The 16,055-nt window shown below is 34.3% G+C and overlaps 1 protein-coding gene across 3 annotated transcripts in view; it reads right to left on the minus strand.

Moving 5' to 3' along the window:
• ANKIB1 (ankyrin repeat and IBR domain containing 1) overlaps window positions 1-16,055 on the minus strand; it is a 54,273-nt gene that overhangs the window by 22,165 nt on the left and 16,053 nt on the right. For all 3 annotated transcript variants that reach the window (XM_018075610.2, XM_018075611.1, XM_018075609.1), the window contains exons 3-6: window positions 14,822-15,122; window positions 11,673-11,855; window positions 5,170-5,287; window positions 1,459-1,667 (exon numbers count right to left, since the gene is read on the minus strand). In XM_018075610.2, the coding sequence (XP_017931099.1) occupies window positions 1,459-1,667; window positions 5,170-5,287; window positions 11,673-11,855; window positions 14,822-15,122 (811 nt within the window). The remainder of the gene's footprint in view (window positions 1-1,458; window positions 1,668-5,169; window positions 5,288-11,672; window positions 11,856-14,821; window positions 15,123-16,055) is intronic.

Raw genomic sequence — 16,055 nt, forward strand, 5'->3', positions numbered from 1 at the left:
ACTCTACAAGCACTTGTATCACAGTCAAAACAAAATCAAACCAAAAGAAGTCAGCCTTTAAAGTGCAAAACTCAGTGAAGGTATTTACTGTTGCTTTAGTCATTTCAGCTCATTGTCTTGCCAAAATTAAATATTTTAAAAGTTGACAATGCACCGAAAATGTTCACTATTAAATTTATAAAAACTTTAAATTTTGTTTAAAATGTAACTTTAAAATAAGGAACTTCATGAAGCCCTGAGTTCAAAATATCAAGCAAGAACATTTACTGGTACAGTTTTAATTATAAGATAGGATGCAAATGCAAAATCTGAAATGGAGCTTTGTAGCTGGTGGTTTTATTTTATCTATTCCTTTTAGTTTTAATGTTCCTGCCAAAATGAGAGGCCTCAAAAAAATATGTATTGTTTCATCAACAACATTCTGAAAACAGTTTTGATAGATTTGATAGTTTAGATAAGATTTTTAACCAAACAGGAAGACTAAATGTAAAACTCTGAATTTGGATTTAGACATACTACATATAGCACAACAATCATTATTCAAACGTGCATTCCTGGCTTGTGGACCATCAGTGAAAACCAAAATACACAATGTAGAACTGAAGACATATAATCTTCCACAAAAAATTTAATTAGGAAATATTCACAGATAATATTTAACTTCTAATGTAAATAAATGTACAATAACCATGTTCCTCCTATATAGCTTCTTTTTAAGCATTTTACAATAAAAAGAAATAAAAAATTTCTATGCAGGAATGCAAAATCTTAATTTTAATATGAGATGTAGGGATGATCCACTTGCAAGACTGCATATAATATTCTAGAAAAATGCTTAGGTCACGGAGCAAAAGTTTTAAAATGCTGCAGCTGCAGATTATTAAAAAGAGAACCCTGTCTTCCAAAAGAGCCACACTGATTTCAATGAAAGGAGCTTTCATATTTCAAATTTGCAATAGCGTTATGAACTGCTTCAAGCAGCCCACATATAGTAAAAGTAATTATAAGCTTACAGTACACTAGTGGGCTGACATTTCAAAATGCAGACAAAGAGAATTCTGTTTTCTAAAAAAAAAATTTCAAAAGGCAAGGTTCACGGAACTGAGTACATTTAGGAATATGGACACAATGAAAGTGAAGATCTTGATAAGGATGAGATGAGAAGTTCAAAAGAGCCAAATGCACTGAATGTCACTGTAGCTGGCTAAAATGAGTTTGTGAGTGACAGCCAAGGTAAGAACAGAATGATTTACATCAGCCAGAGGCTCAACTGTTTTATCATATAGAATGTTTAGGGTGTCAACTTCTTTGTTCAGCACTTGTGGCAAGAGAAACACTCTACATCTTTACAAATGCCCTTTCAGAATGGGAGGACGATGCAGCTCTGTCTACACAAGTGCACTATGTTTAGAAATCAGTCTTTTGCCCTGCTAGTTTCAGATCTATTTATAAACTTACCACAGCTGTCTCCAAGTCTCCTGGTGAGGGACTGATTTCATCAGGGGAAGTGACAGAGGAGCGAGTAGTGCGTGGAGTCCGTGGAGAAGGGAGAGTATCCCATGCGTTGTATCCACTTGGAGGGGGGGTTGGCATCTGAACCCCTGAACGCTGGCAGCAATTCTCTGGGTTACACATCCATGCTTCAAGTAACTTCTCCCTGTCCCAGTCTTCAGTAAGTACAGATACAGGCAATTATGCAGCTGACAATATTTAAAATACATACATATATAAATTCTAAGCTAAACCTTTCCAGAATAAATAAGCATGATAAAGTGTGAGTGAGTGGAACTTTGGACTACATTTTAGAGAACAAACACATTCCAACATAATACATAATGCAATGTATTTTTGTAAATAATTGCATTGCAAGTACCTCCTTTCCCTGTTACATCAGTCTTAAAATTATTTTTGTTATTTACTTAAAGCAACTGTAGCAGCTAGGAAATTTGACTGGAAACCAGAACCGTACTGACTTTCACAGACAGATGAAAATATAGCAGCCCTCACATCACAGAATTTTTAATATTTTTCCTTTCTGTGAAAAAAGTAATTGTTCAATATGGATTCACTTTTATCTACTGTGTTGTTTGTTTTTTTTTTTAAAAATGAAGCCATGAAATTAAGGAAGAAGAACTAAGATCCAAACTGGATTACAAAAAGATTCATGACCTATTGAGTTTCCAGTCTTCAAATATATATTATATATGTAAGTGATGTGTTTCTGGGAAAAAAGAAATAAAAAATCCCACATGATTACAAAGAAAATTGCATATATTCTTCCTACGTTTTATTCTATAATTAAGTGTTAAAGAATGTTTTACTTTTATTCATAATTAACATTGCTCACTTAATACAAAAAAAGAACTAGTGAAACAAAACATGCTATATATTAATATCCTAAAACTAAATAAAATCTTTCTTCACAATTGTTTGAAATATTTTCTGTTTCTGATTTGTAATATTAATTCTAAAGATATTATAAGAATAGTGGGGTTTTCTATCAAAAATACTTTAAAGTTCTCATTTAAATATAAATCTATCAAATTCCTATATGGATTTGAATCTAAAACCATCAACACTATGCACAGTTCAGGGAAAATTGAATTGGATAAAGAAAGAGAAATTTCCCAATTTTTTCCTATCACTTAAAATAAATATTTTAAAGTTTTGGGGTTTTTTTAAATGTTAGGTACTCCCAAAGGAACATCAATATTATTAATCAAGAGATGGTTTATTTTTATTGAATATTTTATAAGGAAAAGATAAATAGTATTCCTATACTGTATTAGTGCTGGAAAAAAAGATATATGTCTTAAGCACTGAACTTAGTAAAAATATTGCCTCTGTCAAATAATGATTGCAGTCATACTAAAATCTGCTCCTTCCTAATCTGAAAAAAAAAAATTCTTCAAGCTGAAGATGATTTATTGGTTACTTGTTTAAACTAAAACATATAATGGGTTAGTTTAATTTCATTTGTTTAAAGATATGGACCCTGAACATATTTACACTTCAAAAATTATAAATTTTATCAGCATATTTCAAATTACCCTGAGCTTATAATCCTTCAGATGGAAATTGACTGATGTTAAGATACAGACAAAATATAACATTTGCTAAAAATTTTCTTAACTTTCTTTGATTGTACTGTATCTTTAAAATTAGAAAGGGTTAAGACGTGCTACTAAATGGATCCATTGTGTTCTCTTTACTAACTTATGAGTTTTAGTAAAACACAAGTTATATTTCCTCAATTGCCTCTCTTTTATCCTGAAAACACCTGCTGTATAAAGAACTAGGAGAGAAACAGAGACAACGCTGAAAAAACACTTGCAGAAAAACTGTAAAGTTATTTATTTTCATGACTGCCATAATAACATGTTTTTATCTTGGCTCTAATTCTATGTATTTCTGTCTCTCAATTAAAAAAAAAAGAAAAGAAAAGAAAAATACACTCAATTCTTAAAGACTGTGTTGATAAATTGATATAGTCGTACAATAAGAAAAACAAAATTTGTTAGATTAAATATTATGTATCTGTGATCTTTCCAAGAATTTAACACATGCTTTTCATACATGAAATGTAAATTAAGATTTCACATTATTCACTCACGAATTTCAAGATTTAATCCAAAAAAATTACAATTTGACATTTGATGTTTCCCAATAGTCCAAACCTTTGTAAATAGCTCAGTTATTCCTTTTGCTAAGCTGACCCAATACAGCTACAGGCCAATAGTTGACTTTCTCATGACTTGCTAATTGTCTGTGCTTCTTTTTGTGAACTGGCCAATTGCATTAAGTTACCCCTACATCACTAAGGCAACATCAGCAGAATGACCATTCCAACACAGACTGATTTCTTCTCAACTTTCAAGTCCTGTTTGCTAGATGCTGGCAGACATTTCTCCACAGTTTACATCAACCTCACTGATTTTGGAGTTATTGAAGACTGAGCTGGGAGTTTGAACAGTATTGTCATAATTTTCCTCTTCAAAATATCTGCACAGGTTATGGAGCATACTCAGTCAAATATTTATAATTTTTAGCATTCAAATATTGAACATATTATAAATACAATATAAGAAGTAAACAAACATTCAACATTAAAAAATCATCTGCAAAGACTATGCCTTAAATATCACACTGGCACATGTTCATGTTGACTTAATTCAATGTTAAAAGGAATGCAAATACCAGCTATGGAAAATAACATAAAAGAGATGAATTTCAGGTACCACAACTCTTCATGACAGTCTACCAAAAGTTGTGGGTTTAAAATAATGTCTTCCTATTTCACTTTTCCCTCTTCCATTGATTTTCACAAGGAGCCCACAACAATAATAGGGTATGAAAGCTTAATCCAGTAACATGGTGATGAGCATGCAAACCATTAACTGCCTGAGTAGTTCCTTTGGCATAAAATAACAATGCAGATGCTTCAGTAAGCATAAGTTTTGAATCACTGAATCAAAGCCTAAAGCTTACACTGAGTTTCAGAAATACTTTTGTCTGGAGCAAACACAATGAATTCAGTATATCCTCTTTCTGACAACCCCAGATTAAATTACACAAGAGCACATACTTATTTCAGTGAAATTAAACTAGTTACAGATATGCACACACACTAAAGCATACCCTGTGTTAAAAGCAGACCCTGTATAAAAATCCTTCAAAGGACATACACACATATGATTTAAACCCCATGGCAATTTCCAACATTTATTGCAATGGTCAGATTGCTTTTATTGCAACAAAAAATAAATAAAAAAAATTAGATCCAGTTTTACGCACAAATATATAGTGGCAGTAAACCAAAGGTCTGACAAAAACAGGTTTGATGAATTTGACTTTTTTAATATATAAAACCATGAAAGTTTTACTTCCGTGTCTCACCAAATAGGACAGCTCTGTTTCTCCACACTGCTCAAGCTAAAATGTCTTCCATTGTAATTCCTAGTTTGAATCACTTTCCTATCAGCTTTTCTGTCTGCCTCACTGCTTTCTGACATACTGCAGCTGTACTTCTTTCTGAAGTACTCTGTGGTCTGTTTCCTGCTATTTGATTAACTGTTACTTCTCTTTTACTTGGAAATAAAAGTCTAACATACAACTGCCATTTTGATTTTGCTGAAAACAGTTTCTTTAGACTCTGAGGATTTGGATTACCATGTGCCCGAAGTAGAGCTTCTGCAGTAAAGAGTGGGGCCTGGAGCATGTCAGCAGATTCCACGATCAGCATATCCTTTAGCCTTCGCAGGTCTTGAAGTCTTAGCCCTTCATATGGCTTTGAGAAGAAGAAACACAATTTATGTCTAGCATTTTCCAGTTAGTCTCTAATGCAGTATTAAAATGAAAGCATTCAAAGCACTGTTACTTATCACCATCTCAGCTGGGAGATGTGACAAAATTTATTCAGGGTGCACACCAATGACCATGCAAAGCTATACTGGAACACTGTCATTTTGCAATATTTATAATACCATCTTTGTACATTTCAAAATCTAAAAGCAGTATCTCTAGAGTTCTCCATTATATCTGGAGGGCATGTTCAAATCTTAAGTTAGCCTAACACTAACTCTCTCTCTCAAAAAACCCTAGATTTTCACAGAATCCAGCTGAATTTTGATTCAGTGATTAAGCCTCAGATATTGTGGAAGAGGTATGAGAATGCCTGACTAGATTTGAACTAAGGATTTAGAGGAGAGCAAGAGAAAGGATAGGTTAGCATACATTGCATATAGATTCTTTGACACTAACTTTATACATTAATTGAGACCTGTTAACTTTGAATTGATCTGGGGGAGAACACACTGAGATATTAGAAAGTGAGAAGTTGTGAATAGAAGCCAGTACAGGTCTTTTGAGGCAATATTCACAGAAACACAGAAGGGCTGAGGTTGGAAGGGACTTGCAGATAATGTCATTTGGTCAAATCTTCCTGCTCAGGTATGGTCACTTAGAGCCAGCTGCCCAGGACGCTGTCCAGATGGTATTTGAATATCTTCAAGGCTGGGGATTCACTGTACATGAAGATGTCAAAACTCTTTGAGAAACAATGGCCAATTTTAATAGCCCTACACAGTCAGAGCAGATTCCTTCCTAGCCTGGAGCTCTATCTCCATATTATAACAAAAAAAAAGGCAAATCAGAAAGACAAAAAGGAATAATTTTAGGATTCTGAATTAGCTCCAACCAAGATAGTAGAGATGCATACAAATTTTTGCAGACTCCTTTTTAAAACTAAGAAAGGAAGAACATGACAGCAAATAATATATTTGTTAGTGTTGCACAGAGAGAATGGGCAAAAGGTAGAAAGAGAAAAAAAAGCGGGAGGGCGTGTACAGAGAATGGATACAGAAAGGGTATTTAAAAAATACTATTCTTACATGCACTGATTTTATTTACTCCTATAAAGGTTAGTTAACAAAATATTCAAAGCATTTGACTTAAAATGATACGTGCTCAGGACTAATTAGGACATGCCCACCAAATGGCAAATGTCTTCAGCAATTTGGAGGTGAAAGGACACAGAGCAGCAGTGATAACCACAGTTAAGACCATGCATCATAATTTACTATCTATATTTTGATTTTTATGTAGAGCATAGTCCAGGAGTCTCCAGTGCTACATTATAAGCACACACACATGCATACATGCATAGCCAGAAAGCAAAAGACTGGTCCTGTCTTTAGATGTTTACAATCTAAGTAAAAGTCTACTGCGCCCTTTGAGGATAACAAACAGAAGGTAGAAGTGATGAGGAGAATGAATACCCTGGGCTTCTAAATGATTTTCTTCTTTTGAGACACCTACTCTAAAAATATAACTTCCTTCCTATAATTTAGACATCACAATAAACTCCATAAAATGCACCTAAAACCATAACCGGCTCCCACAAGGATGTCTCCTGTAAGCTAATCAGTAAAATAAACAGGTGCTTCTCAATATTAGGAACTTTGTGATCAGGAAGAGCCACGGCTCTGTACTGGGTCTTTGACCTTTTTTAGAAAGCAAGCAAAGCAGAAGAGAAATGAACTGTGAGTGTCCTGACCTATATCTTGTTTGCCCAAGTTCAGGGAGTTTCTGTATGTCCTTCCAATACTGACCATGCATGACTCAGTAAAGGACAATCTGAACATTAATGGCTTGCACTGAAATACATCTAGGCCACTTGATTCATAGTATGCTGGAATTTGACTGACCTTCTTAATTTCTTACAAAAGCTTTAATTTATAAAAACACGGGTGCCAGAATGATTATAATTGTGCGTATGTACAGCAAAAAAATGGAAGCAAAGAGTAAATCATTGTGAGTGCATTTGAACTGCATTCTGAAATGCAGTTGTAAAACAAGCAGCTTTGTCAGCACAACAGTACTCAGTTCTTGAAGACCATATACATCATAAGAAGAAATGTCTTTTCTGTTAAACTTGCAACATATGTGTATATTTTAGAACACAGTATTTTATCCTGAAATGCAGATATGCTCAAAATTATATTTAACTGACTGGTTCTAGGTCAAACACTGGCAAGTATCTCCCTTGAGTAACAGACTATTACATTATCTCAGCTGGAGCGTTCCACACAACCCAGTGGGGATTTTTGGATCTTCAGTTTTTAAGAATTCTAATTTTATCTTTTTAAGTAATGAGGGAAATATTTCCTAAGAATGTGTTTGAAACTTCAGACATCTGTTTCATAAAGTAATATCTGAGCCCACAGAAGAAGCTGAAAGAAAAGAAATTTTAGGCTGACACTATTAAGTAGCTTAATCTGGAAATTCCAGATCAAAGACTTTATACAATGGGAACCCTTAACAATGTTAATGTGTACAAGACAGTTTTGTAGAGACTCGTGAAGATACAGTCTTTAGTTACAAGGATGCACATCCTTTATGTAACATCACAGAGCTTTGTTTTAAACTACTTCAAACGTTGATGACTTGTCTCTGCAAAGCCATATACTATAAAAGATTTTGATTACAGCCTGTGATGCTCAGAGACCTCCTTTAATGCTCATTTATTGAGGAGCTCTTTATTGATATTTGCTGTGAAAAAAGACACTGTTCAATATTAGCATCATTCAACTATATAATGATTTTGAATATACTATTTGAATTACTACTTTAATGCATTGTTGAGCTTCTCATTACAGATTCCAACACTTTTGTATTCTCAAGAGTTGTTCTTTTAAACTATTTTCTTCTCAAGTTTTTACCATTAACATTTAGGTATCATAAATTACATATTTTTTTTTCTCCTGAAAATACTTTTAGTATGTAAGATGACTATTTTAACAGTTCATTTCAAACTATTACTATTTTCTTCTCTTTTGAAGTACCATTAAAATAGACAGCGGCAAAGTAACTATTTGCTACAGTGATGAGTATATAATTGAATGGTGTCAAAACATTTCACGTAAATATCTTACGTTATGGGTGGATGGAGTTCTACAATTAATGAAGTCATACATTAAAAAAATTATTTATACTCCATTTAACTCATTCAAGTATAATTATATGCACTATATGTACGTAAGTGTACATATATCTTAACTAACTGTAGTCCCCTTCTTTCACTTAATAAACCATTCTCTATCTGTAGAGATTAAATAATTTTTAATAATTTTAGATAACTCCTTGCTCTTTGTACTTATGGTATTTGCATTACTTGTATATTTATATGACATCAATTCAGGAACTGAAGAAAACCATTCCAATTACTATACACTCAATAAATTATCTGTGACACATTCACTATCAGTGTATTTCTACAGTATGCAGTGGCACATATGTAAAATGAATGAAGAAATCATACACTCTGCTATTGCACAATAAATTCCACCGACTCTGACTAAGAGCCAAAACTGTTCTGGATGATCTGCTCTGAGGTACTGCTCATTCCCAGGTGTTTCTTATGTAAGTTCATAACATTGTATGATGTGATTGAAAGGAAGAATGTGGTTATCTCCCAGGGATACATAACCAAGACAAATATGCTCCCATGCTACAGTAAACAGAAATTTAAAAGACTGCACAAATAAAACAACCAAAACTTATAAAGGCAGTTTAAAAATAATCACTTACTGTCATATTATTTAGTCTATCTTCAATTAGATTTAAAAGATAAATATAAACTTAAGATTTTATGTAACAAAGATTTTTTTTTTGAGATTGTTCAACAAAGTAAGAGCAAAGAATCAAGAAAAAAGGACTGTTCTCCTGTAAACACAGCAGGTCTGGAAGGGGAGGTATTGGGTACTATCATTCCAGATACTATTGTGCATATCATAAACACTGGAGTTAAGTCCATTTGCCTGTTTTGCCTGGAAAGAAATCCTATTCATGGTTTTCAAATGCATCTTTTCCTGTAACCTTCATTTAAGGGATGAAGTTACTTTGAAAATGCACTTCTTCATATTGAAAGTATTTTAATTATTCATGAATGAATATTCCGTGTCTTGGAAGGATGTTGAAGGACACCACCAAATGATTACAGGCTAAATACTACGTTTAACAAGCATTTTGTACACTCGGTACCTCAGTGTTTAATAATATATAGAAATGAAATTGAGAGGAAAAAAATACAGGACCATCTTTGAGAGGCAATTTTGGTGAAGCATCTGTGTTTTGGGAAAGGCTTTTGGATTACTTCTCATGCCCCATTAAGATAACAGATGGAGGCATCACCATAGCCAGTGGTAACTGCAGCTTCCACTGCCCATTCCAGACATTCGTGCACAGACCTGTAGGATGAGCACATGTGGTCACTTGGATTGCAGTTCAGTGCAAGTCTTTCTAAGGCTGTTTTTTTTTCAACTGAAAAGCCCACCCTGAGGGCTAAGACTGAAAAATTACCTTCTCATGGCTGCATGGTCTTGTTATCTCTCTTGTGCCAGCACTTGTGCTGTTACAGCTAAACAAGAAGTTAGGGAAATTATCCCACTGAAAAGTCACAAGGAAAGAGGAGAAAAACCAGAAGGGAGCACACAAAGGCAGAATCGCTCTATGTAAATCCCCAACATAATCAATTAGTGTACTGAATTCCAGGCTGACATTTTTGGGGATTTGGGAAAGCTGCCCTGGTATGTGAGACGGACAACTGCATATTTTCTTGTAACTATCAAGTCTTTAAGCTGGTTTTGCTCAGCATCCACTTTAAACAGTCACGAGACAGTATTTTCTCTTGCCGAAATGCCTATTCAAGTGGTTCTTGATTTGCCCCACCCATATTTGTAAGTTCCCTGTTCTCTTAGCTGTGCTGGTGCATATGCCAGAAAAGCCATGGTATAAAGATAAAAATGTAAATAAAACAATTACATATTACCACTCTTTAAAACTCTTTTTTCTTTTAAGCCTAAACATTGCTATGATCCAGCTGACAACGTAACCATCCAAACAGTTCTACTTGTATAACCAAAGGAGTGGTAAACTGTAATTGTAGCAGGAAACCGCTGCAGTCTTTTAAAGTGTTTGTGCCAAGAGAGAAAATATCATTTCCAACTATCTTTTTACAGCAATATGGAAATATTCAGAGAAATTAAAATGAGTTAATTACATTTGCTATTTCAATGTAAATTCAAGTATATTAAACCTCATCTCAAAATGTCTCATCTAGGAATAAACAATCTAATTAAGCTTGTTTATATTTGAATTTATCCAAGAAATTAATTGAACAGTACAAAAACTTTCTTACTTTCAAGTAGAAGTGACCATTAGTGGCATTTTTCATGGGAACAGTTGATGTGATCTAAGTCTACTCACATCTAAATCTAAATGAATTTTCCTTTAAGCATCATTAGGTCCTAGGTGCACTAAGCTAGTAAAAGGCCAGGTCATGCTCTTTTTGAGGGAAGTAGCCATAGAGAAATCTACTGTCCTTTAATTTAAACAGAATTACTTTGTAATATTTACTGAATGATATTATCTATGTATACTTATTTAGAATTTTAGATAATTAAAATCTGATCATGGGTGGGGAGGGAACTTTTACTCAGAATCTTTCTGGTCAAATTATTCTTATTGAATCATAGTCATGTGTAAGGCATAACAGAATTCAAGCAAATTTGTGTCAGTGAATTGTCTCTCTCAATAATTGACTTGGAAACAACACCACCTGTTATTACCTGTTTTTCGTACCAGTTCTGGTATGCAGTAGCTTCAGGCATCATGTTATAAAACAAGAAAGGAAAGGCACTGTTTTGAAGTCCTGCACTACTCAGCTGATTTTTGGTAACATTCAACTAGTCTCAGTCTGGGAAGATCCACGAGAACAGTTTCCCTTCTCTATCCCACAGATTTTCTCCTTTTCAGAATTTCTCCTGCCCTCATTTTTGAGAGAAAAAGTCATCTTAAGAAATAAAAAAATATAAAAAATGTTTGGTAACTGTTTCCCAGCTTACTGGCCCCCCTGTATCTTCTTCAGCCTTACAGCCTGCAACCCTCTCAAGACAGTCCACATAATTAAGTACATGAATAAAAATTCTGAATAATTTTGACAATGTATTTATGTTCTCTGAGCTTAACTTGAAAGTTATAAAGAGCTGTGCTAAAATCAAATTGTTTACAAAGTACAGACAGTGCCTACTGAAATACTTTGCAGACTTTTGTCACAATGTAACTGCTACAAATATAAATGTGTAAAATACTTCAGATTTAGAGTATCCTCTGACCTCTTTTTTGTCTAAAGCGGCATACTCAGCTTCAATGCTTTCAGCTTCAGGATCACGTGAAAATACCATTCGAGACTCCAGGTTAAGAGCCAGCTCTTTGTGGTGCTGTTTCTCTGCACAGTCACATGGGGTATCTTTATTTTCATTTTCTGCAAACAAATCTCCACCATGTTTTACTAGAAGCTGAAAAGTAAAACGGTAAAGTAAACAGTTATTAATTAGCAACTCTAATAATAGCCTAAAGAAAGGGCAAGCCAGTTAAGAAGAGAACAAAAAATATGAAGAAGAAAACCAGAGAGACAAATATAATAAAAATGGTGAAAAGAAAGATTCTCAATAGTTATTAAATAAATTACTGCTTGATTTCATGCATAATTAGACCTATATCCACCATAATTCCACAGAACCACAAAATCTCAAAAGTATATTACCAGGCAATACTGTACAATGTTTCTGTGAGGTTTTAAAGACTAAAATACTCTTTTACTGATATGGTCAGTGCTCCATAGAAAATGAGAGGCCTGAGGCCCCCAAGCACCTGGCAAGATGAAACACTTTTAAATATTCTTTCTACATGGGTGTAACTCCACCATTTGTCCCAGTGGTGGTACACTGGTAGTGACAGAAAATGGGAGGTTCCTTGGGTAGGAAGGATGATAGGGTACCAATTCACAGGGGGAACAAAATACTGCCGGTAGTACCTTGGTTTTGAGGTGAGAAAAGTGAAATAAAATAATTCTAATATGGTCTAGTATTGGGCCATTTTACCAAAGTTGTCTCTTGACAGTAACCCCCCCAAAATGCAGTCTCTAGCTAATAAACACTAATTGTTCTGCTCTCATTAACTTGCCAGCCTTGTCTCTTGCTATAAACTGATCTGACAACATATGCACAGATTTTAAAGGCCAAAGTGGACCATTTTGCCTATTTATTATTATCTATTATTTGTTTATTATTATTATTATACTGTGATAGAGTGGAATGCATCTGCATAAAATCAAATGTATTCACTATGAAAGTTACTTTTTTCTATTCAGTAGTTTGGGGTAAGCACATTAACTTTGCCCAAACTATCATTAGCAATGGGTTCCACACAGCTGTTCTGCTCAGAGGAGAAGTCGAACATATGTGAATGGAGCAGTAACAAGACTGCACATTTGACTATCAACTCCAAACAAATCAACTAGTAGGTGGTTCATCTGCAAGGATCTATATTTGGGGTTTCCTTTTCTTATTTGGGTGTGGTGGGGATAGGGGAAGATACAGGACTGAGGTTTTCCTGCAAAGTTACAGGAAAGGAGGGAGATGATGAATAAGGAATGCTGTTCTGAAGTGAGAGTAACCACCACAAAAACCGGTCGAAAGGTGGTCCTGGGGTTCTCTACTGGAGAGACGAAGGACAACTTGAGGATTAGGGAATTCAGTTGATGTTAACCATCAAAGAACCACTCATTAACAATTTCCAAAATATACTTAGAATCATCACTCTTGCAGAAGCAGTAAAAAGACAAATAATCCACTGCCTACTTTAAAAAAAGTGGTACTAAATAAAAGTCAAGTGGAAAAAAATTCTAGAAACATCAGAAGAATCTTTCAAGATAGTGTTACAGGACAGAATCGTACAGGTAATAAGAAGCTGAAGATGTCTCCAGATGAAGAATATGTGAAGAACATAGCCTGGGAAAGGTAAATGTAAAATCACAGTAAAGAAGGATCTGACTGTTTTTTGAGCAGTATACCAAGTGCATAACAACTCAGAATAAATAATTTTAAAACATCACACAAAAAATCTGTCAACATGTTTGTAAAGTTATTTGCTGGACAAAGTGCAAAAGCAATCTCAAATAACATAAAAGCAGAAAAGTGGTATAAAATGTTGGAGTCCAGGTTCTCTCTGGATATACAACATATACTTTATGAAGGACACAAAAGTAAGTCTTTCAAACTGAAGTCTCAGCACAAGAGGTTGTAGAAAAATCAATAAACCAAACAGTAATACAGATAGCCAGCATCAGATGGTACTTATATTCATGAGTCCTAATAAAACTTAAATATGAAATTTCTTAACTGTTTATTATAATATGCAACATATTGCCTAAATCTGTCACAGTACAAGATTAGAAGGTAGGAAAAGTAGCCCCAATACTAAAAATACCTCCAGAGAAAGTCAGGAAAATACAGGGAGAGCATAATTTTTTACTGCAGAGACCAGTAAGTCCAAGGGGTTCTGGGACCTGACTGTTTAAGGTATGAAGTAGTTATCTAGAAAAGCAGGTGGATAAAGAGGTGATGTAAATTTTGCTGATATCAAGTTAATGAGTGAAGTGTAGTCTCAATAAACATGAAGTTATGCACAGAAGAAAAAGAATGTAAATTTTACATATAAATGCTGAACTCTGAGTCAATTGTTGCCATTGAAAAAACAAATCTTGATGTTAAAATAGAGGGAATTATGAAGATGTTAGCTGTTTTTGAAAATGTTAGATGTCTGTTCTTCTGTTCTTTAAATTAAATTACCAGCACAATTAAATACTAGTTCTCATTACTTGATACAGTTTAAAAATAAATAAACCTTCAAAAGTCATTCCCAATTACTCACTGCTATCCACTACTTTCATAAACATTAATTTTTAATTTGTGAAAAGGTAATTAAGTATGTTAACACAGATATATGGCGTCCTCTAAAAAAGTTGGGCACTGTAAATTAAAGACATGAAACCTGTTCTTGAAACATGGAGAGCATTTCCCAGTCTCAGTACAGAGCAAAATAAAAAGAGCTCTGATTTTCTCTAAGGCAGTTTTCACGTCTCTTTACACATACAGGTATGCCTATGCCTACTTTAAAGTTTTTTCTCCAATGTTACAGTCTTGTAATTAATTTCAACTTTTATAAGCCTACAGGAGTCTTCTTAATGTTGAGGACTTTATGTTATGAAGTTCATATATATATAATACATTTCTTTAATTGTTTTCTACAGTGTATGTTTTGGGCTGTTTATCTCTGCAATTTTTCCAATTAATGAAAAATAGAATTAAAAAGTTAATTCAATATACTATATGAGATTCTGCCCAAAGCAGCTTTGTGAAACACTGCATGTTGTTTACTAATAACCAGATATATAAACTTATAATTATATACGAACTTTTACCTCGACACAGGTTTTCATCCCTGAGGCAGCAGCATAGTGCAAAGGTGTATTTTTTTTGTTATCAACAGCATCAATGGCTGCTCGTTCATATTGTCCTTCATCCAGCTTTGCTCCCTTCCACTTCAGGATCATTTGCAGACAATCTGCTCTTCTGCAGTCATCTTCTGAGGGTCGTGCCAGGCGAGGATGAAGAGCTCCTTCTGAGATCATGATCTGAGGTCCCATACACAGTAAGTGCATAGATGTCTCATTGTGCACATTCCGTTTATTTGGGTTACCATCTCTAACAAAAAGGAAAGTTCTGCAAGGGGGGAAAGAATAAAAGAAAAATAATTAGCACACAATGCCATTCATTTTCCTGAAGTGGGAAGAGTCTATTATGACAGCTCTCTTTTTCTTGCAAAGATTCTGATTAGCCATGTTAGTGATGAATGTTCTTTAACAGATAATTACTACTGGACAGCACTCCTCCATTTCTCTTAGGAGCCGAGAGCCAAGATCAAGATGAATTATTGAAATATCACTAAGTATCATATATAATTTGTCAGTGTGTGAGATAAATTTTAATTGGCAAAGTTTATTCTACAATTCTGTGTTGTATTGTGATAAATGTTATTAAGTCATAAGATTGATGAAGAAGATAATTTATTTCTTCTGCTCTGTGTCCTGAATAGTAGTACATTTGGTAGTTTGCAAATAGATGAATAAGCAATTTCTTAAAAATTCATTCTCCTTTCCTGTATCTTTAGTCAGATGTCAATGCAGCACTTACTACTTTTTAAAATAATTTAAATCCTTTTCCTGCCAGCTCTGCACGCATTGAGGAAAGACTACTTTCTCACTCTAGAATATATGGAAGTGCAACATAATGCAAATCCTCCCCTATGCAGATGACGGAGGTTGGCAAGAATTTAAGTCTCCTCTTGAATGCTTTAGAGGCAAAGTGGACAATAAACTATACCAGCAAAAAGGATCTGCTTAGGAATAAAAGGGAAACAGGCTGATTCTTAGAATCACAGTTTTGAATCCTAACAGCTCCTGAGAAAAAGCAGCTCCCTGCTGCTTCTTGCCAGCAAGGATTTTTAGAAGTTACAATCCAGATCTGAAACAGAAGAACTGAAACAAATCATACAAGCCCTGTGAACCCAAACTTGCTTTAGCTTTTTGATGTACACTAAAATAATATTTTTTTCTTAAGGGAGAGTGAATGTTAGGAAACGGCAGAGAGGAAAGA

The sequence above is a fragment of the Manacus vitellinus genome, unplaced genomic scaffold (assembly GCF_001715985.3).
Source record: "Manacus vitellinus isolate BGI_N305 unplaced genomic scaffold, ASM171598v3 scaffold_3_pilon, whole genome shotgun sequence".
NCBI lineage: Eukaryota > Metazoa > Chordata > Aves > Passeriformes > Pipridae > Manacus > Manacus vitellinus.